At 39.2% G+C, this 21,228-nt stretch overlaps 1 protein-coding gene across 2 annotated transcripts in view; it reads left to right on the top strand.

Annotated features, from left to right (window-relative positions):
* Gabrb1 (gamma-aminobutyric acid type A receptor subunit beta1) overlaps positions 1-20,833 on the top strand; it is a 359,250-nt gene extending 338,417 nt beyond the window's left edge. The window contains exons 6-9 of one of the 2 annotated variants that reach the window (XM_075943134.1): positions 1,553-1,690; positions 1,868-2,020; positions 5,386-5,630; positions 20,049-20,833. In XM_075943134.1, the coding sequence (XP_075799249.1) occupies positions 1,553-1,690; positions 1,868-2,020; positions 5,386-5,630; positions 20,049-20,393 (881 nt within the window). In that variant the 3' untranslated portion in view covers positions 20,394-20,833. The remainder of the gene's footprint in view (positions 1-1,552; positions 1,691-1,867; positions 2,021-5,385; positions 5,631-20,048) is intronic. The other variant, XM_075943135.1, reaches the window with a different exon arrangement.
* Positions 20,834-21,228: the final 395 nt, after the last annotated feature.

Here is a 21,228-nt window from a genome sequence, read left to right as displayed (position 1 = left end):
TCTTCTATTTTCATGTTTATATTTGAGTCATTGTAGATGGATTATTTCATATAGATATTATACTTTGAAGAAAGAGTAAGTTTTTTCATCTAAATGGTCATGGTTTAATAAGAAACTAAATATACTGTAATTCGTTGCAATAAATGGTTATTTTACAGGATACCAGGTATAAAACAGCTATTATTCAATAAATTCAAGAATAAATATTTTAAAATTTTTTGAAAAGTAATTTTAATTATTTTAAGAAGTAAAATTGAGACTTTTTTCTTAAGACACACATACCCTAAAAGAGGGACAAGAAGAATGACTAAAATTTATGTCATTCTTGAAGTGGTAAATTGATGCACTTCTTCGACACTTATATTCAGCTTCCAAATTTTAAACTTAAAAAAAAAATCTTGGAAAGATATTACTGCTTTAATCAAACTAGGCCAGCATAATGCATACTACAAAGAGAGTTATCGTTGAAACATGTGTCAGCAACTCTAATTTAAAAATGATGCTTCTTTATTTGAGGTGAATATTAAAAGAAAATGGAAAAAATCAACTGTGTGTTTAACTGGTAAAAAATGGATTTTAAATGAGCCAAATTTTTTTAGACTTTTTAAAACATATCCATGACAATTTACTCTTGTACACCATCATGACTCAGCACGGCCACTGGCAAATGGGGACAGAACAGAAAGACATGAACAGACCATGAACACAGCACCTTCCATGCCAAGGCCAGGGCACACTTTCTTTTTTTCTTTTTTTTTTTCTTTTTTTTTGTTTTTTTTTTTTTTTTTTTTTTTTTTGGTTTTTCGAGACTGGGTTTCTCTGTGGCTTTGGAGCCTGTCCTGGAACTAGCTCTGTAGACCAGGCTGGTCTCGAACTCACAGAGATCCGCCTGCCTCTGCCTCCCAAGTGCTGGGATTAAAGGCGTGCGCCACCATCGCCCAGCCAGGGCACACTTTCAACTGTCTTTAGTTTCTCTGAGTGTAGATAGATAGATAGATAGATAGATAGATAGATAGATAGATAGATAGATAGATAGATAGATAGATATAATAATAATAATAATCCTGGTTACTTTTCTAAATGAAATGTGTGTTTATTTTTAAATGCCTTGATCATTTATTCAAGATCTGATCTTTCACTGTATTCTCATAACCTCTAGGCTTTCTTTTAATAACTGTGTTTATCATTTAATTCTGTTTTTGTTCTTTGATAATACATAATCCAAATCCATTTCCAGAGCCCTGGAATGCAACCACCCCTTACTTTAATAAAAGAGCGCCTGTCCATAGATACAATAAAAACAAATTTGCAGCAGGTTATAAAGGATCAGAGAGTTTATGCTCACTAAAGCTAAATGATTCTTTCCTCTGGGTAGCCACTCCCAACCCAACAGAAATTGCACTTGATGTAAGATCTAGCTACCATTCAAATCCAAAATGATAGTCTTTGCCCTAGTCTGTTTTGGATCTTCCTCTGGCTGGAATCTTGTCTTCAGAATGCACCTCTAGAGCAGCTGTGCTCTGTGTGACTAGCTTGTGCTTCTTCACTTCAGATGGATATACCACTGATGACATCGAGTTTTACTGGAATGGAGGAGAGGGAGCAGTAACCGGGGTCAATAAAATCGAGCTTCCTCAGTTTTCAATTGTTGACTACAAGATGGTGTCCAAGAAGGTGGAGTTCACAACAGGTGAAGAGGTTTCTTCCCTATTAATCCATGAATGTATGAAAAGGAGATGATGATTCTAATCCAATGATAACCTTTCTTTCTTTTCTTTTCATCCTTCCTTCCTTTCCCCCTCCCTCCCTGCTACCTTCTTCCCCTCTTCTTCCTTCCTTTCTCTCTTCCTTTCTCTTTGAAACCCAGGGGCATATCCACGACTATCACTAAGTTTCCGCCTAAAGAGAAACATCGGTTACTTCATTTTGCAAACCTACATGCCTTCCACACTGATTACAATTCTGTCTTGGGTGTCATTTTGGATCAACTATGATGCATCTGCAGCCAGAGTCGCGCTAGGTAATGCCTTCCCACTTTTTCACAGTTAGTAAATCAGACCTTCAAACAAAGATGCAGTACTAGTGATCAAGAGTAAAAGCTTCATATAGCAAGTAAAAGAAGTAGGCTGCAATAGGATGCTTTAAAATAAAATATCCAGGACAAAGTATGAGTGTTTATAATGAGTGCAATATCTTTTTAGATTTGATAAAAGATTTTTGAATATGGTTCTCATTGTATGAGTGTTTTGTGGATTACATGTTAGAACCTCAGTATACGGTATGTTTCACCAAATGCATGATAACCTCCTCTTTAGTCTCTGCTTTTGACTCCGAGTTTTAATTAATTGTTTTAAAATAAACATGGAGGAAGCTAAACCTAGCAAGCTGCATCCATTGTCAGGAAAGAGTACCCTTTGATTGACCAAAATTAAAACACATGAAATCAAGTCTTTCCTTGAAATATAGATCATTATATTCAATAAGACACAAGCAATTCATCGGCTATATTAATGATCTGTGATTGAGTCAGAATAAAAAATTGTTTCCTGTTTGGTGAAACAAAATCAGAATTAATCTTACCATGGTTGAGTAATTGCTGAAATTGAAAAGCTATATTGAGATTATAAATTTGGGGGGGGAGGATTAGGATGTGTAAAATATGTCTGATGATCTTTTGTAGCCATGTGCAGGTCTACACTCAGACACATTTTAGATACTACTCCAGTTTCAGAGAGAAACACGGGAAGGGGGAAGAAATACCACTTCTGCTAAGATAACTAATATCTCTTCTCTCAATTACTGAGGTGAATTAATTGACCAGTATATTCCTTAATTGGCATATCTCCAGCCCTCTTCAATTTATTTAGTACCTAAGACTTTCAAAGCCAAGTGTTTGCAACCTCACATCAACCTTAAGATATTCTAAGTATAAAGAAAATGGACAGTTTTTCATATTATATATTCATCTTCAACATACAGGTTTAATAAGAATGCAATCATGTGCATACACTAGGGTTAAGAAAACCCTATCCAGTCAAAAGTTTGTGCACTCAGGTTTTCTATACATGCCTATTCTCAAAGCAAATGACATTTTAATTAAAGATATTAGAGGGACTGAAAAGATATGTCAGTAGTTAAGAGTTTATATCCTTGCAAAGGACATGAGTTCAGCTCCCAGCACCCATGTTGGGTGGCTAACAACCACCACTAGCTCGAGCTCGAGGGGATCTGATACCCTCCCTTCTCTGGCCTTCTTGGGTCCTTGCACTCACAGACATAGATTCTCACAAAAGCACATAATTTTACAAAGCCAAATATATATGAAAGATGTTAGCATATAATGACATTTTGATCCTTAAAATATTAAAGCAAGATATTACAACATACATAATCTTAAAAACATTTATTTACTATTTGCACACTTAAAACAAAGATTAAAAGCATAAATTCAGTGACTATGTAAATAGAATGTTTCTGTCGATCACATTACTAGAACTATTTTAGATGAAATCAAAAGAAACAAGGTAATTTATAACGGAGATCTTATCCAACACATTTGAATTAATCACTGATCTGAACCATTTTTCTCTTTCAAGTAATATTTTTATTTATTCTTTGAAGAACTCATACATGTATACAATGTATTTTGATCATATCACACTACTACTTTCTTCTAACCCCCCCCCAGGAACCTCCAACACATCTCCCTTCTGACTTTATATTTATTGTTATTGATAAGAAAATATGATTATATGTACAATGAAAGGTAATTGAGCTGTAAAAAAATTACATCATAAAAATTATAGGTAAATGCATGGAAATGGAAAAATGTTGTGCCTTACCTTCTGATGGTACTCCTGTTGAGTCATATTAGAGAATCTATAATCTAGAGTTATTCCTTGATGGATGACAGAAGCCCCCTTTTCCCTTCCTTTACTTTGCTCCCTTTTATTCCCACCACACCATTGACTTCTCATCCTTTTTACAATGCTGTCTTTGTTTAATGGCTCTCTCATCTTATTTCAGATATTACCATCAAATCCCTTGCTTTATTTTAAATGTCGTTGTGGAACCTCTTGCTCTTTTGTCCTGTTAGCTGGGTAACCTACATGAAGACAGCTAATCTGAGAGTTTTATTTGCTCAGTTGCTTTTGGTTCTTTGAGACAGGGTCTCATATTGCACAGACTGTCCACCACCATACTCAGCTCCAGAGTTCATCTTTTTCCACCTATAAAATAAGAACAATATAGTTAGTTCCCCCATCATATTCAGTGGGCTATTGTGATACACTGTACAAACGTGGAGCTCTGGTATTAGGAGTGGCATTACAAACTGTCTACACAAAGTCTAGCTTCTTTTTTGTATTTCTTATTTCTTCCAATCATTATTCCATCATTACCATTATCACCACAATACACTCAGTATGCTGTCAAACAAGCTGTATACTATTATCACTGTTTAAATTCAGCAAAACGGATGAAACATAGCCTGTGCTGCATCTGTAGGCAGTAAGTTTTTAATCAAATCCAAAGGCTTATTTTTAATAAACCTTTCCCTGGCATTAGGAAATGAATTTGTTACAGGCTTTCAAACCAATGAAACAGAGGTAATATTTCAAAAACCAAAACAGCGAAATCATGTTTTATATAAAGAATGCTTGATGCATAATCACAAAATTCCTTACATATAGACATTTAAGGCAATCCCATACATGAGTGACAAGTATCAGAAAAGGTAAAATGAAATTATGAGAGAGGTGTGTTGCAGTCTCGTGAGATTAAGTCAAATTAAATTAAGCTTTGAGTCTGGCAGTGGACACTGTGAGGATCAGAATCACACAGGCAGATTCCAGAGGGAAATGACTGAGAAATGGAGAAAAAGGAAAGGAAGGATATAGCTGAAGAAGGCTGTAGCTACATAACAGATGAGAGACAGTTGACAGTGGGATTACAGGGGGATAATTTCAATCTTGTGCGTGTGCACGTGTGTGTGTGTGTGCACGTGTGTGTGTGTGTGGGGGGGAGTATATGTGTATACTCAGTGTATACATGAAGGTCAGACAATAACTTCCTAAGTTGGTTGTCACCTTCTACCTTATTTTTGACAGTGGAATTTGTTCTGATTTTCACAGCTTCTTATATTTTGTGTTTGTTTTTAAGATGTCATTAACATTCCATTATCTGTGCATTCTATGCTGTGTCTTAGAACCAGAAGCTAGAGAGAGCCTGGCATTTTGTTTTTAGGTATGTGTACACTCTATTCCAGTGGCGTAGCATGCGACTTCCACCGTCACAGCATGTTAGGGATGGCATTTGTCTTCTTGGTCTTGGAAAACACGACGTCACAGAGGTGCCTTCAGCTAAGCTTTCGTTTCCTGTCCACAGGAATTACCACGGTGCTGACAATGACAACCATCAGCACTCACCTCAGGGAGACTCTGCCAAAGATTCCTTACGTCAAGGCGATTGATATCTACCTGATGGGCTGCTTTGTGTTTGTGTTCCTGGCTCTGCTGGAATATGCTTTCGTAAATTACATTTTCTTTGGAAAAGGCCCTCAGAAGAAGGGAGCAAGCAAACAAGACCAGAGTGCCAATGAAAAGAACAAACTGGAGATGAACAAAGTCCAGGTAATGCATTATATATTACTGATAGTATCTCTATTATTTTTATCAATGACCGTGTACCCAGGAGTTTTATTAGCCGAAAATTATGTTTGTGAAGTGGTATTTGTTGTTATTAAGGCCAAACCATCTCCTCAATTCACAGATTTGAGAACAGTGGATTAAAGAAATGAGAATGAAAATTATATAAATGAAAAAGCATATGCATCAGTTTAACATGGTTGTAACAAAATAGCTGAAGCAAACCAATCATATAAAGAAAAGCAGTTTGCTTAGCACACAGTTTCAGAGGCCGGGAGTCTAAAGAGTATAATACCTCTGCCACTGTGGTTGATGGTAAGTTACATGGAGGACAAAGTGATTATGTCACAAAGCAAACAGCCAGACAGAAATTTGGGGCCCTCAAAACGCTTTCAGAGAACAGCACCTACAATTGGATCGCCACCTTGCACTAGGCTGTAGCTCTTAAAGATCTACCTCCTGACATTATCACACTGAGAATGGAGTTTCCAGCACATGAAAAATTGGGGGATACACTTCACCTATAACTCCACTGTAATATATACCTAGGACTGAGGTCAGCCTCAAGCCTGTTATGATTTAGTCTAAGCTATTTGTAAAATTACACATGAAAGAATAATGTGAGCTGTGCTTGATAAACAAAGCAGAGAAGGACAGTGAACAGACTTAGACTCTGACCCTCTCTGGAACTGAAGTCCTCCATAGAGTGGTTAAGCCAGAAGCTCAGTTCAACCATGAAAGCAACTAGACTGGGGAGGGGGGTACTTATAAGTACCTCTCACAGAAAAAAAAGAACAAATGCAATGCCAAAATTAAAAACAAAGTGTTTTAAATGAAGGCAGAGTAGTTTGTACCAAACTCTCTAATAGACAGAAGTTATTAAAAACTGGCATTTTTAAAATTCTGCTTAAAGATGTAAGTGATGGAAAACAAGCAAAAGAAAGAAAAGAATCGGCCTTCAAAAGAAGAGTAAATTGTATTATGAGAACCGCAGGTATATGTATGTGAGGTATATAGCTTTCCCCAGCAGCACTTCAGCAGAAAACTACAGTTCTGTTCACTGAATGAGTCAATGCATAGATGCTGATACTTCCAGGGGTATCTGAAATTTCAGAAGGAAGTAAATAATAGGAGATACTTGTACTTTGAGTATTGACTTCCTTTGAATGTTCAGGTAAGAGCCCAAGAAACCAAGATGGCAAATTCATGGTTAGTACAGAGTGTTGGCTAGACAGGATGTGGACTCACCTAGGAGACAAGCCTCCAGGTGCGCTTGAGAGGGATTCTTTAGTTTGGGTTAGCCCCTGGGGCAGCCTTGAGCGATTATCTCAATTAGGTCAATTGAGATAAAAAGACCCATCCTAAAGAGTGCAGCACCGTTCTCTGGGTTTACATCCTGAATTGCATAGAAAAATAAGCAGCTAGCTAAAGAGAGCTTTCGTTGCTCTCTGGTTCCTGACTATGAACGAAACGTGGTCAGGTTCCTCAAGCATCTGCCTCAGAGACTTCTTGACCATGATGGACAATACTCTTAAATTGTGAGGCAAAGCAATTGCTCTTGTGGGATATTTCTTCACAGTAACAGAAAAGGTGGTAAAGGCAACATCAAAGAGAAACACAGTTACAAAACTACAAATTAAATGCCAAAAGAGCAAAAAAGTTTCAACTGCCAGGCGGTGGCGCATGCCTTTTAATCCCAGCACCCGGGAGGCAGAGGCAAGCGGATCTCTGTGAGTTCGAGGCCAGCCTGGTCTACAAGAGCTAGTTCCAGGACAGGAACCAAAAAGCTACAGAGAAACCCTGTCTCGAAAAATCAAAAAAATAAATAAATAAAAAATAAAAAAAATTTAAAAAAAAGTTTTAACTGAGGTCCACAATGTAGAATTCAGTACCTGAACTTAGAGTTTGTTTCTAGCCCATTCTTGTAGTAAGTATATTAAGCTTTTCATTAAATCTCCAAAATGATCATAATTTAGGAATAAAGTTTAAGTCATAAGACTAAGACAAAAAACCTGAAGTAGACCATCTTAGTTATATTCTGTTGCTGTAAAGAGACACCATGACCACTGAAACTCTTACAGAAAACGTGCAATGGGGTGGCTCACATGCAGTTCAGAGATTTAGTCCATTATTATCATGGTTGAGAATAAAGGTGGAATACAGGAAGATACGGTACTGGAGCTGGGAGTATTTACATCTTGATCCAAAGATGACAGGAAGTAGTCTGACTCACTGGGTGTGGCTTGAGCATATATGAGACCTCAAAGTCCACCTCTACAGTGACACACTTCCTCCAACAACCCCACACCTACTCCAACAAGGCCACACTTCCTAATAATGCCACTTCTTTTGGGGGCCATTTTCTTTCAAATCACCACATAGACCCTCTCTAACAATATATAAAGCCAAATTTCCACCTATTCTAGGTAAAATGCTAGTGATTATAATGCATAAAAAAAACCCAAAATTCTTCAGAGATGATAAAACAATCCAGAATCTCTATAATACGTCATTCCAAATATCTAGTACATAGTAAAATATTAAATTACCTGAACAGAAATAGGAAAATGATATCACAACCAAAAGCAATATGACTTTAAGACTCTAAAGTGTTGACTTGGAAAGTAAGCACTATAGAATAACTGTAATTAATATATTTGAAAGTCTGTAGGGAGTGGAAATACTAGCCTAGACCTGAAAGCAACCAAAATATTCTGAAATGGATCCATAGAATACGATTTTCTTCAGGGTTTCTATTGTTGTGATAAAACACCATGACCAAAAGCAACTTGGGAAGAAAAGGCTCATTTCAGCTTACATGTCCCAATTGAAACCATGAAATAGAATGGATGTAAGTCACAGGCTTGACCATGCCATTCAGTGAACTAATATTGCATCCTGTGAAGTAGAAAGGATTAGTTCCAGTTCCATTACTCAGGCTCTTCCCGTGGACACTGCCCTTTGGAGATTCCTGAACTGGAACCATGGCTCTCTGCTTGAACTTACTTCTAGTCACTGTTCCTGTGGACTCCCATACCTTCACTGTGCGACTGCTCTAATAGCAGTTTGTGTAGTTACACTTTAGCATTTGTCTCTTATTAGACTGTAGTTTACAACAGGCAACAGGGCCTTTGTTTGCTGTGTTTACTATGTTTTCCTCAATCTCTATAATGGGGTAGAAACCAAATAAGTATGTCTCAAGTGAATGTATGTATATTAGATAGACTTTCCCCATTAAGAGTTTTCAGAACTTATTCAAATTATTGAATGACATGTCATAATGCTTTATGAATTCTCCCACCTTATTATGAAATGACAAAAAGAGACAATAACCTACTTTAGCTTCTGCCCAAGACTGTCTTGCTGTTCCTATTAGTGTGTGTGTGTGTGTGTGTGTGTGTGTGTGTGTGTGTGTGTGTGTGTGTGTTTTGCTGGGGATTGAACTCAGGGCTTCTAGGCATACTAGGCAATGAACTCTCTAATGTTTGTATCAAAGATGCTAAATCATCATGCCATATACTATGAAAAAATAACCATTAAAGGTGATTAGGACTTTACTGGCTTTTTCATATGTAGATGGAATAATAACTGCACAATGTCTTAGTTAGGATTACATGACGAAATATCATGACCTAAAGCAACTTGGGGAGGAAAGGATTTATTTGACTTAAACAGCACTGTTCATCATCAAAGGAAGTCAGGACAGGAACTCAAACAGGGCAGGAAGCTGGAGGCAGGAGCTGATGCAGAGATTATGGGGCAGGGGCTGCCTACTGACTTGCTCTCCTTGGCTTGCTCAACCTGCTTTGTTATGGAACCCAAGAGCACATATATCATCAATCACTAATTAAGAAAATGCCCTGTAAGCTTGCCTACAACCTGATTTTTATGGAGGTGTTTTCTAAATTGAAATTTCCCCCTGTCAGATGACTTTAGCTCGGGTCAGATTGATATAAAACCATCCGACATAAGCAGTGTCACCATCTCATGTGACTGAAAATGATCCTGCAAATGCTCGACCTCCTCCCCATCTTCTCAGCCAGGGATTCAGAGAGGCAGTGTGTCCATAACAAATGTCATCTGCTCAGCTTATCATCTCCGGAAGTTAAATAATGTCAGCTGTGCTATTTCAAAAACCGACACGTGGTGGTTAAATTCAAATTTGTAGAAATTATTGTATTTCCCCTTATTATGGTGGATGGATGATCTTCCTCTTTCCTGTGAGATGCTTGTAAAAAGTTAAACTTGATTGATATGTGTCTAGTCTCCCCGATTTTTCAGTTTAGAAAGCTCTAGGATTTGCCTCAGCATCTTGGAGTGTGGAGTACATTGTTCATTATTACACGTTATTTTTGACAGCCTCAGCTGGACAGTTAGGTCAAGGGATATCAGGACTGATCCCTCAGAAGTGCAGACCCCGTATTGATTTACACTTCCACCAGCTGCAGTGAAGCATTTTTTTTATAGGAGTGCAGATGCCGAATCCAGACATTATGAGAGTTTCAATCTCCAAGGTGATAAAGACTGTAGATTCATGAACCCCTCGGGCACCATTTGAAGCTAGGGATGGGATTTCGGGTTTTGAAAGACAGATTTCACAGCCCAACAAGATTTTGAGTAAGCTACCTCTGGGATAGCTTTAAACTAACCAGGAACTTTTTTAGTTGTGTGTACGGGCTACAGAGTCCACTGTGTGAAAATGGATGGAAACCGATGAAATGGATGCTGGGGTGGTCTGTGACCAGAGACTACTAAAAGGCATTGTAAATAATGAAGAACACAGGGAGGCTCTATGAAAGATTCATAACAAATGTGCAGTTGCAACCCCAAAGGTTAAGACGGAGAACTTGCTTTCTGTAATTAGATATCAGTTCTGAGATCGGTCTCTTCTCCCTGATGTCTGCTCTTTGTGCTAAATCATCCAAACATTGCCAGGCAACTTTCTGCATATGCAGTAAGTTGTGCACTGTGTTGCTCTCCAAAATGCATGTGAAGATGAGTATTTCAAAGGTAAGAAGCTCCGGGATTATGTCAGGAGCATGCCTTCTGGCTCAGCACTCATCAGCGGCATCTCCCTTCAGGGTGCCTGGAGAACATAGACCCTGTCTGGTGAAACTGGGTGTCTTGATTTGGCAGCTTGAATGCTGCTATTTCCACTGGCAAGCCTATGATGTTTGCTCATGGGCTTCATGCTTTCGTCCAAATCTAGGTTGAATCACATTTTTTTTTCCCTAAACATGTTTACACGTATCACATCTCCAGAATTCTCAGGAGTCTAACTAAAAGGAAAGTTTTGTCCTTTTTCCTCCTCTTCCTCACTCCTTCATTTTTGCCTCCTCTTCCTGATCCTCCTCTTTTCCTCTCCTCTCTCTTTTCTATTATCTATTTTCTTACTTTCCAAACAGTTAGGAATCTTTTGATGAGTGAGACAGAGATCTGACTTAGTAACTAGCCTGATTCTAGTTTTCTGTGAGGCTCTTTTCTAATGAGCAAACACTGTAAGTGGAAAACCTCCCTCTTAATCCCTTAATTCCTGTTTCCTTTACATTGGCATTATTTTCAGTGGATCTTTCTCTCATGGTAACTCCCAAAGCTCTAGGTTTATAGTGTCAAGATCTGTAATCCCAGCCCATAAGTACTTTATGCCAAACCCAATAATGACAACCAAAGTAAGTCCTGGGTTTGAGTTTTTTTTTTTTTCAACTTAAGTCTCCTTGCATGCAGAATTCAGTCTTTATGAGTAAAACAGAAAACACCAAACACTCAGGTCTGGGCAACACATGCCTGTGGCATCTAAATGATGCCATCAGAGCCACTGTAACCATATGCCCCAAAGGAATGTCAGAGTGGCTGACTCAAACCAAAATAAAGGGGAGTCAGAAAGACCAAACCAGCAGGCATCACCCCATGCAATGAAAATCCTTGGATTGTGTGTGTAAAGTATAGGCTGGGAGCATGAAACTATACAATGAAATAAAGATAAAACAGACTTTTTAAAAGAATTTTCAAAGTTGATTCACACGCACTTTTGTTTTGATCACGGAAACTAAAGTGTTCAAAGAGAAGGTGGGAAGCTCGAGTTTGGGCCTCTTCTTTTTGCGGACGCTGAGTCCCCCTGTAGGTCACCTCAGGCTCAGTTCTGGAAGAACCAGGAAGCTAGACAGTGTTGAGTTGCAGTTGACTCCTGCCTATCTGAGCTTATATTCTTTTGAAATCATTGAAAATTGTGTGTAGAAGGGAAGGAGAGATACTCAGCAGATGGCAGTACTCGATGCTCTTGCAGAGGATCCTGATCCAGCACCCACACGATGGTCCACGATCCTCTGAAACTCTTGTTCCAGGGAATCTGATGCACTCTTCTGGCCTCCTTGGGCACCAGCCATAAACCACAGACACATAGGCAAAATACTTATTCATGTAAAATAAAAATAAATATATCTTTTTTAAAGAAAGTAAAATGTGTATAAAGTTACATAAAGGACCTGACAGAATGACAGCTAGTGGTGGTCACTGCAGAAAAAAAGTGATGAGAACCCAGCCTAAAAACAATCTGAGGAATGTTCCAGGAGAATATAATGGCACGTAAAAAGCCCTGTGGACTTAGAAAACAGTGGGAAAAGCCAGAGTCAGGCAGGGTGGTCCACAGACGCCTTCTCAGCACTTCGGAGGCTGAGTCAGAAGGACCCCTGTTTTGAGGTTAGTTAGGCTACATAGTAAGATCTTGCCCCTCTCTCACATGGATCCACACACAGAGTGCTGAGCAGAGTGCCCAGGGATACAGCGGTGAGAACGGGGACTACATACATGGTATTTACAGACAACTATGAAATTTTTAGATTTCTTTCTATGGCTTGGGAAGTAGCTAAAAAGAAAAAAAGACATGAACAGAAAAGACATCATATTTGCATCTTATAGAATCACTCTGGCTGCTGTGCACAGAAGAAGCTGGAGGACCACATTCCTCAAAAAAGGGAAGACCAATTATGAGGCCATACGAGGGTGAGGTGGCCAGAATGAAGGCATGTTTAAGTGGAGACATTGGTGTTGTTATTACACAGGAGGAGGGAACTCAGAATGATACTGTCTGCCTGAGAAATGTCCTAGAAATTCCCAGTCACCACAGTTTATCTTCAGTATATTTTTCTATTTCCTGGAAATAAATATATTTAAAAAGTATATTTAACGTGTATATATTTGTTTATATGTATATAAGTTTATACTTAACCATCTACCCTTTCTCACAATGATGATAAAGTGTTCCTTCCTGCTAGTAGTTATTAGGACATGCAAGGACATGAAAAACCGTGAGCAAAGCTCCCAACAACACAAACCCAGCCCCCGCCCAAAAGGAATTGCATGCCAAGGGATCAGAACTTACAGCTGATATGGTTAAAAGCCTAAAAAATGTGGCACATCCAAGGAGAGGGAGAAGGATGCAGAGGCTGTGACCTTCTAGGCTGTCTATGGTAATGTATAGAGGCCACCATTCACATGAGACTGCTTCTTCAACTATACCACGAGCTTTTCAAGAACAGTGAGTTAGCAGCCAGTATCACTGTACCTACTTCCTGATATGTAGTTCAGAATCACTTAGTATATATGGATCTTTAGGAATTGGACAGCAAGGAGGCAATAACACTGTCTGCAACATGAGTTGAGCCTGAAGCTATGCCTTGACAAGGCTTTAAAGCTACCACTGCCAACAAGCATTTTTTTTCAATATACTGAAATGAGTTCTGCTATGTTTATATATATTGAAAATATCCAGAGTATATTCAGTAACTAGTAACTTTTTTTTACAATGGGAGATGATGAAGGCAGAGAGAAAGAGTAAGATAGATGCTAAACCAAGATAAAAATAAGTTGGTATGCTTGTGTAGTGTTTCTGTAAGAGGGAGACACAGCTGTCATCTTGAAGGTTTCTAGACCCCTGTCCTTTTAGACCAACCCTCAGGATTGTTGTGCATGCCCTTCTTTCTCAGTCAGAATTCTCCAGAAAAATTGAGTCAATGCAATAGAACCAAGAGCATACGCATACAACAATGTTTATTTTAAGGAATTATCTTAGGCGGTTGGGGCACTGTCAAGTCTGAATTCTGTAGGCCAGGTTTCAGGCTGGAAACTAAGCTAAACTTGATCACAAATCTGTAGAACACCCTGGAATCATGGGCACAGTTTTGAGGCACACTTTCTTCTTCTCTAGGAGTTCTATATTTGCTCTGAAGTCTGTCAAGTCATAATTTAAGGTCACTAACATCATCATTTAATTACAATAACTAACTATGTTGGTTACATCTACAAAATAACTTCATTATGACGTCAAGACTAGTGCCAATTTGGTATGTAAAATTAATGACTGCACCATTTTAGCTACCAAAGCTGACATTTACTTGTTCATTCATTCCATCTCTTTATTGTCCTAAGTACCTTTCTCAGTTTGAACAAGACAAAGTCTCCCCTACTGTACTACTCTGGTATTTTTTGAGATTAAGAGGCCTTTACATATGGATACACAGAAGCTGTGGACTGTTCTGTAGTTAATTCCAGAAGAACAAAGGAAAATGCAATTCACTTTGAATTTACACTTTTTATGATGAAATATAAGGAAAACAATGTAAAATTCACCCAAGTAGTGTAATAGTTACACTTTCTAAATCTAAATACAATGAGGTAGAAGATAGATAGATGATAGATAGATAGATAGATAGATAGATAGATAGATAGATAATAGATGGATGGATGGATAGATAGATAGATGGTAGATAGATAATAGATAGATAGATAGATAGATAGATAGATAGATAGATAGATAGATAGCCAGCTTTATCTTTATATTAATTTTGAAACAAATTGATACTTAAAAGTATTGCTTCTTACCCTTCTTGAGAACATAAGGATGTAAGCCCCACTACTTTAAGAACCTTATCTGCTTGCTCGCCACTATCCTCTCAGAGTTAGAATTTGCAAGCCATGTGTTGTCACACCCTGTGCTGCAGGAAGGATGGAGAGAGATCAGCAACCAGGGCCAGATACCCATCCCTCCTGTGGCTTTCCTTCAGATGCAAGCCCTTCCATTTGTTTGTGGTCAGCAGCTACCAAGGTCAGCTAACATGACCATCTGGGAAGAAGATGACAGAAAGGCCCAGGGTCACAATAGGGCAAACATGAAAAGGACAGTTAGAAAGGACACTGAGTGCCTACATCCAACAGAGGTGACACCATTTGTCCAGTGAAAGATTTATAGCCAGTTCCAGGGGAGAGGGAACTTCAGTAATTGTATTGGGAGAATACAATATTAAGGGTTTTATTCTTTGAGATCCTTCCATTTCTAAAACAAAAGGCATAATGTCCTATAGCAGCATCTGGCACAGGGCCCGAGGCTCAGCAGGCATTTTATAAACATTTGCTGGATAAATGGGACAGGTGAACAAATGGGCACTTTAACTGTTTATCCGTGTTCCTCTTAAAATCACCTCCTGCAGCACAGAAAATATGCCCATCCAGTGGAGTGAAGTGACAGTCAGCCCTCGGGGCTGCGTGTCCACAGCAGCACCCTCCGTTCCCCTTTATACACCAAGTAAACTGTGCTTTTAGATAATCTGTCTGGTGCAGAAAAAGGAGAGACTACTTACCTGTCCTCCTGAAGCCCCAGTAATAATGCTCATTTTCTACAGATTTAGATTAAATGACTCTCAAAACATAATAAAAGATTCATTGAGTCTTTTTTGAGGAATACAGGGCAGCCATTCCCTGGATGATCACACTCATCTTGGCATCACTGGAATCCATGAGCAACCACAGTCCTTACACACAAGAGCATCAGAGCACAAGATGCAGATCCTTACGGCCGCAGTTCAACCTTGCACCTCACAGTGAACCAATCAAAGGCAGGGGAAGACCCAGGTGAGGCAGTGCTAAACCTGCCTGTCCTTTCTAAATATGCCCAGGAGACGGTCAGCACAGGTTAGTGCGAAGAGATAGGAAGCCGGCCATGATCCTCATCCTCGTGCCTGGAAATTAATGGAAGGATCTCTTTCCTCTAGGGTGACCTGAAGAGCGGGGTACAGTTATCCCACTGAACTGTACCACCAGATGCTTTAGAACATCTAACAGTCCGCACTTCCGTAAAGAGCCATCTTGTTTATATTCTCTTTGCTTTACTTCCATCTGACTCGAGGTCTAAAAATCCTTATTAGCTGAGTCACGCTCCCCTTAGATGTTGATCACTCATTAACTAGGCAGCTTCCGTCCAGTACAGCTTTCTTGATGGGCCTGAAGATGTGAAAAACCAATAGACATTTCCATGTAGATCTTATTTTAGGGGAGCTGCATCAATGCTGGGTGAACAGGTCGTGTAACACGCACACACAAACGCACACATACAGGCTCACACACACAGGATCTGTAACACCAGCTTTTACAATAACCCTATTCTAGTAAGAAAAGTTACTGAAAATATAAAAGGATTCTTCCGTGGCTCTTCTTTAATTTTCCTCTGAAGGAACACGGTAGTGTTGATTTAATAATTAAGCAAAGAGATCAACTTTCATAGGAAGTTCTAGAGCTGGATTCATTCTTTGATGTGTCAAAATGACACCAGAAACCATGGCTTCTAACTCAACAACTGAGACTGCTCTGAAAGATTGTCTTCCCTCACGAAGGCTTCTGATGTCTTTGTACCTGCAGCAGGTTGGGAAAAATATAATAAGACACTCCCTGACTTCTGTTTAAAGAGGGGTGCCTGAATATTCGTGCCAGGCTTATTTTGGTGTCTTTAACCTTGTTTATGTAGCTGCTCATAATAATTTAAATTCACGATGTATACAATATAGGTGTGGGATTCAGTTTTACAATTTTTATTTTTTGCAGTGCTCTGTTACAATAGAATACTCCAAAGTCAAAGACTGGAGACAAATCCGTTAGATTACCTAGGGAAAAAAATCATCCATTTATATGTGAGAATGCAAAGATCTTGACTAAGCCAAGGTCACTGAACATCAGTTAGTAAAAAAAAAAAAAAATTGTAAATCAGAATGAAAGCACAGCTCCCAGTCTCTTGGCCTGCCATCTCGACATTCTTCCAGACTCTATTCCAGGCTCTGCTTTCATGCAGCTCCTGTAACTAGCAAGAATTCTCCCTCTGATGCAACCATTAGCATTTGAAGGAACCCATACCTTCATGACAATATCAACAACGCACCTCAATGAGACATGTGTCTTAACAATTTGTGAGCCATGGTTTTCTTGAGTATTTCAAACTTAGAAGCCATGTATTCTATTCTTTATCTTCTAAAGGATGTTCCCGTACCACTTCAGCTGTGCAGCTGCAGTAACGAACTTCCTTAGGCACGACTCTTCTAAACTTCAACTCACTCTATATGATGTTAACACACACCGTAGGCTAGGGCTGTATTCCACTCCTGAGACATCAATCTAATAAATCTTTATCAATCAAAAATTGGGAATCAGATATCAAGGTAAGAACCTGAAATATCAGAGAAGTGGGGAGCAGTGACCAATCACCTCCTACCGCTTCCATTTCTCCATCCAAAAGGGCCGAGACCCTCTCTCAGGCCTGCCTCACTACTTCCTGTCTCCTCTCGGTCTATAGTCCTCCAAACATCTATGCTTAATTTTAATCAGCTAGTGGCTAGCTCTGCCCTCGAAGAACATCAGCAGATGTGGGGTGAGCAAGGCTGAGCCTTCAAGTCAGGGTGTGTTGTGGAGCACCAGAGAAGTGGAGCTGCCTACACCTTTACCACCCAGGGGATTGTGAGTCCCAGATATGGGATATTGAGCTAGTTAAACTGTTGGGTCTTGGTTTTGCTTTGGTTTTGATGTAACTATGCCCTGGTTCTTCCCTCTAAGAATAAGAAATATTTAACTTATTTGTTTGCTTGCTTTTTAATTTTATAGTAACCCATAGTTGCGAGACTTTAGATTTGTAAAGATGTTTTCCAGAGAACTCGGTTGTTGGAGGGAGGCTGCTAGTTAGTTCCCGGCCACTTAGCCGGGAAATAATCACACAGAAACTATATTATTTAAATCACTGCTTGGTCCATTAGCTATAGCTTCTTATTTGCTAACTCTTACATCTTAATTTAGCCCATTTCTAGTAATCTGTGTATCGCCACATGGCCGTGGCTTCCTGGGTAAAGTTCCTACTGTCTCTGGTGGGGCTACAAGGCTTCTCTCCAACTCCACCTTCCTTCTACCTTGCTATAGGCCAAGCCAGTTTCTTTATTCATTAACCAATAAAAGTAACACATAGACAGAAGGACCTCCCACACCACTCGGTCTTTTAAAATGCTTAAATTTGTAAAGACTCTGGGACTTTTAGCGTTATATTATGCTTTATCTTGTGAGAGTAGCAAGAGATCTGAGGAATACACAGGAAAGGAACGGTTACTGGTTTAGGAGTGATTGTAAGCTGACAAGGCCTCAGTTGTGCTGGTTAGTTCTTCATCAGCTTTGACACACGCTGAAATCATCTGAAAAGAGGAAAGTTCAACTGAGAAGATGCTTATTAGACTGACTTGCAGGCAAATCTGGGAGTAGTACATTTTCTTGATTAATGATTGATGTGGGAGGGCCTAGCCCATTGTGGGTGGTACCACCCTTAGAAAGTAACCCTAGATTGACAAAAAACAAAAAAAAAAAAACAAAACCTGAAAGAGTCTGAGGAGCAAGCCAGTAAGCAATGTTCCTCCACAGTCTGCTTCAGTTCCTGGTTCTTGTCCTGCCCTGCTTACTTTACGCTCCCGCTCTGGCTTCCTTTCATGATGGGTTGTACACTAGGAGCTGCAGGATTAAATAAACCCATTCCTCCTCCAAGTTGCTTTGATTATGGTGTTCTATCATAGCAACAGAAAGCCAATGGGTATAAAACATATGTGCTCGTTAGGATTTACTGTCAATTTGACATAACCTGGAGACGCCAGGGAAAAAGAAACAATTGAGGAATTGCCCAATTCTGATTAGCCTCCATTAGTGTCTGTGAAAGGAGTCTTTTGATTGGTAGTTTGTGTGAGAGAGCCTGGCCCACCGTGGGTAGCACCATGCCTTGGCCGATGAGCCTCAGCTGTTTAAGAAAACTAGCTACAGGAAAAAATGTATATCTCAATAAAATCAATTTTAAAAAAAAAAGTCTATTATCAGATAAGGTCAGGGAACAGAGAGAGTAACAGGACTTAACAAACTGCGTTTTCATGTAGGCTTCCTCATCTATACTTTCTGAAAGTTGCTCTGTTGAATAAAGTTTAAAAATAAAAGAAAAATATAGCTGATTAAGTCAGAAGAGTCAGCAAGCAGAGTTCCTCCATGGTTCTTGTCTCCAAGACTCTACTTGAGTTTCTTCCCTGACTGCCCTCAAAGATGAGTTATAATCTAGAGGTGTAAGCTAAATAAACCCTTTCTGTCTCAAGCAGGTTTTGGTCAAAGTGTTTTATAACAGCACAGAAATTAAATTTGAATAAGATAGGTAGACAGGTGGTTCAAAATAAAAGATTAAATAATAGGTGATGATAGATAGATAGATAGATAGATAGATAGATAGATAGATAGATAGACTTATAGATGAAAGATGATAGATAAATACAGACATACATAGATGATAGATAGATAGATAGATAGATAGATAGATAGATAGATAGATAGATGATAGATAGATGATACAGACATATATAAATGAATGATAGACGATAGATAGATGATAGATAGATAGATAGATAGATAGATAGATAGATAGATAGATAGATAGATGATACAAATGGATGGTACGTAGGTAGTTGATAGATAGAAGCAGATAGATGATAAATAGAAAGGTAGAGATAGAGAAAATAATTAATAGATTTAGAATAGTTATCTAGATAAATAATAGAAGGTAGATAACTGTGAATAGAGATAAGTAGACTTAATAGGTAAATAGAAGATAAAAAAAGATAATTGATAGGTCAGTGATAAGTAAATAGATAACATATGGATAATTGATAGAAATTGTTGATTGGTAGATGATAGAAGATAGGCAAATGTTAGATGACTAATAGCTACAGGCAGACAGTTGATAGGTAGATAGAAGATAAATCCATAATCTGGAAGTAGACAAATAATTGATAGAGATAGCTTATTGATATAAATTGATAACAGAAGACAGAGATAGAAGGTGAGTGATAGGTGGCTAATAGAAGATAAAAGATTGGTAGACACAATAATGACTGACAGATGATTGATAGAGTAGATAGATGAATTATAGATAACCTTCATTGTCAGGCGGCACATGGCGCCAGTTATCCTGAAATGGGTCAATGTACACGAAATGGAAACGATCAATGAGTCCCCCAACGACAGCATGACAGTGGATGAATGTTCTTGGTGAGTGCCTGAGCAAGTCCTCTCTGCCCTCAGGTCGACGCCCACGGCAATATTCTCCTCAGCACTCTGGAAATCAGGAACGAGACCAGCGGCTCCGAGGTGCTCACGGGTGTGAGTGACCCCAAGGCCACCATGTACTCGTACGACAGCGCCAGCATCCAGTACCGCAAGCCGCTGAGCAGCCGCGAGGGCTTCGGGCGTGGGCTGGACAGGCACGGGGTGCCAGGCAAGGGGCGCATCCGCAGGCGTGCCTCGCAACTCAAAGTGAAGATCCCTGACTTAACTGACGTGAACTCCATAGACAAGTGGTCCCGAATGTTTTTCCCCATTACATTTTCTCTTTTTAATGTCGTTTATTGGCTTTACTATGTCCACTAAAGTCAGTCTCATGGTTCGGTTTAGACTACCTTCCTTGGCTTGTTTTCTAACCCCACACTCTCCCAACAGTGATTACTGCTGTGGTTTTTGGAGGTCAGAGATTCAGCCATCCAATTGGTTTTTGGTATTGCGTGTCAGTTTTTATTATCACACCATGTTTACTTCAGCAACAACAAAAGGTATTTGTTCGTGTGCACAGTGGTCCAGGTTACTAGCTCTCTTTCAGCATTCCATCAATTGCTTTGTTTACAAACACAAAAGGAGATGCGTGGTAGCTACTGTTGGTAGTCTTTCCTAGTCGCCCTGGATCTCACTGAATAATTTAAAAATGAAAATGTACAGTGGACTTGCTGTCCACCAGCACTGTGTTCTGAGAAAGCTGTAATCATCTCATTCTGCCAAAAAATAATGATTTTTTTAATGACAGGGAAAAAAAACAACTAACTTCAGCATCTCAGATGAAAAAGCCATTTGACAAATAGCAGGTTTTCAGGAAGCAGGGATATAGCAGACAATTCCCCTCCCTTCTGAAGTTCTCCTGGGTCCCTTCTAGAAAGGCTTCTCGACTCTGCAAAAGAGGGACATCAAAGCTAGTGTTAGTCACCTTTTTCCCCAAACTCACCCTACTGTGTCCATCTAACACTGACTATGGCTATCCTTAAACGTGTTTCTTTCTCAAACTGCCCAGATGGTCAAAGTTAGCATTCAAATCCAACCTGATCTATCTGGTAGTCCCTGAGAACATTTTTCTTTCCTTGTCAAGAATAAGAAGTTTGGGGGACAATCAATCTTTTCCTTGCTGACCATTATGGGAAGCAGCCTTGCCTGGCCTTTG

Source organism: Microtus pennsylvanicus, chromosome 12, assembly GCF_037038515.1.
Source record: "Microtus pennsylvanicus isolate mMicPen1 chromosome 12, mMicPen1.hap1, whole genome shotgun sequence".
NCBI classification, from domain to species: domain Eukaryota; kingdom Metazoa; phylum Chordata; class Mammalia; order Rodentia; family Cricetidae; genus Microtus; species Microtus pennsylvanicus.
This window is presented reverse-complemented; position numbering and strand designations above follow the sequence as displayed.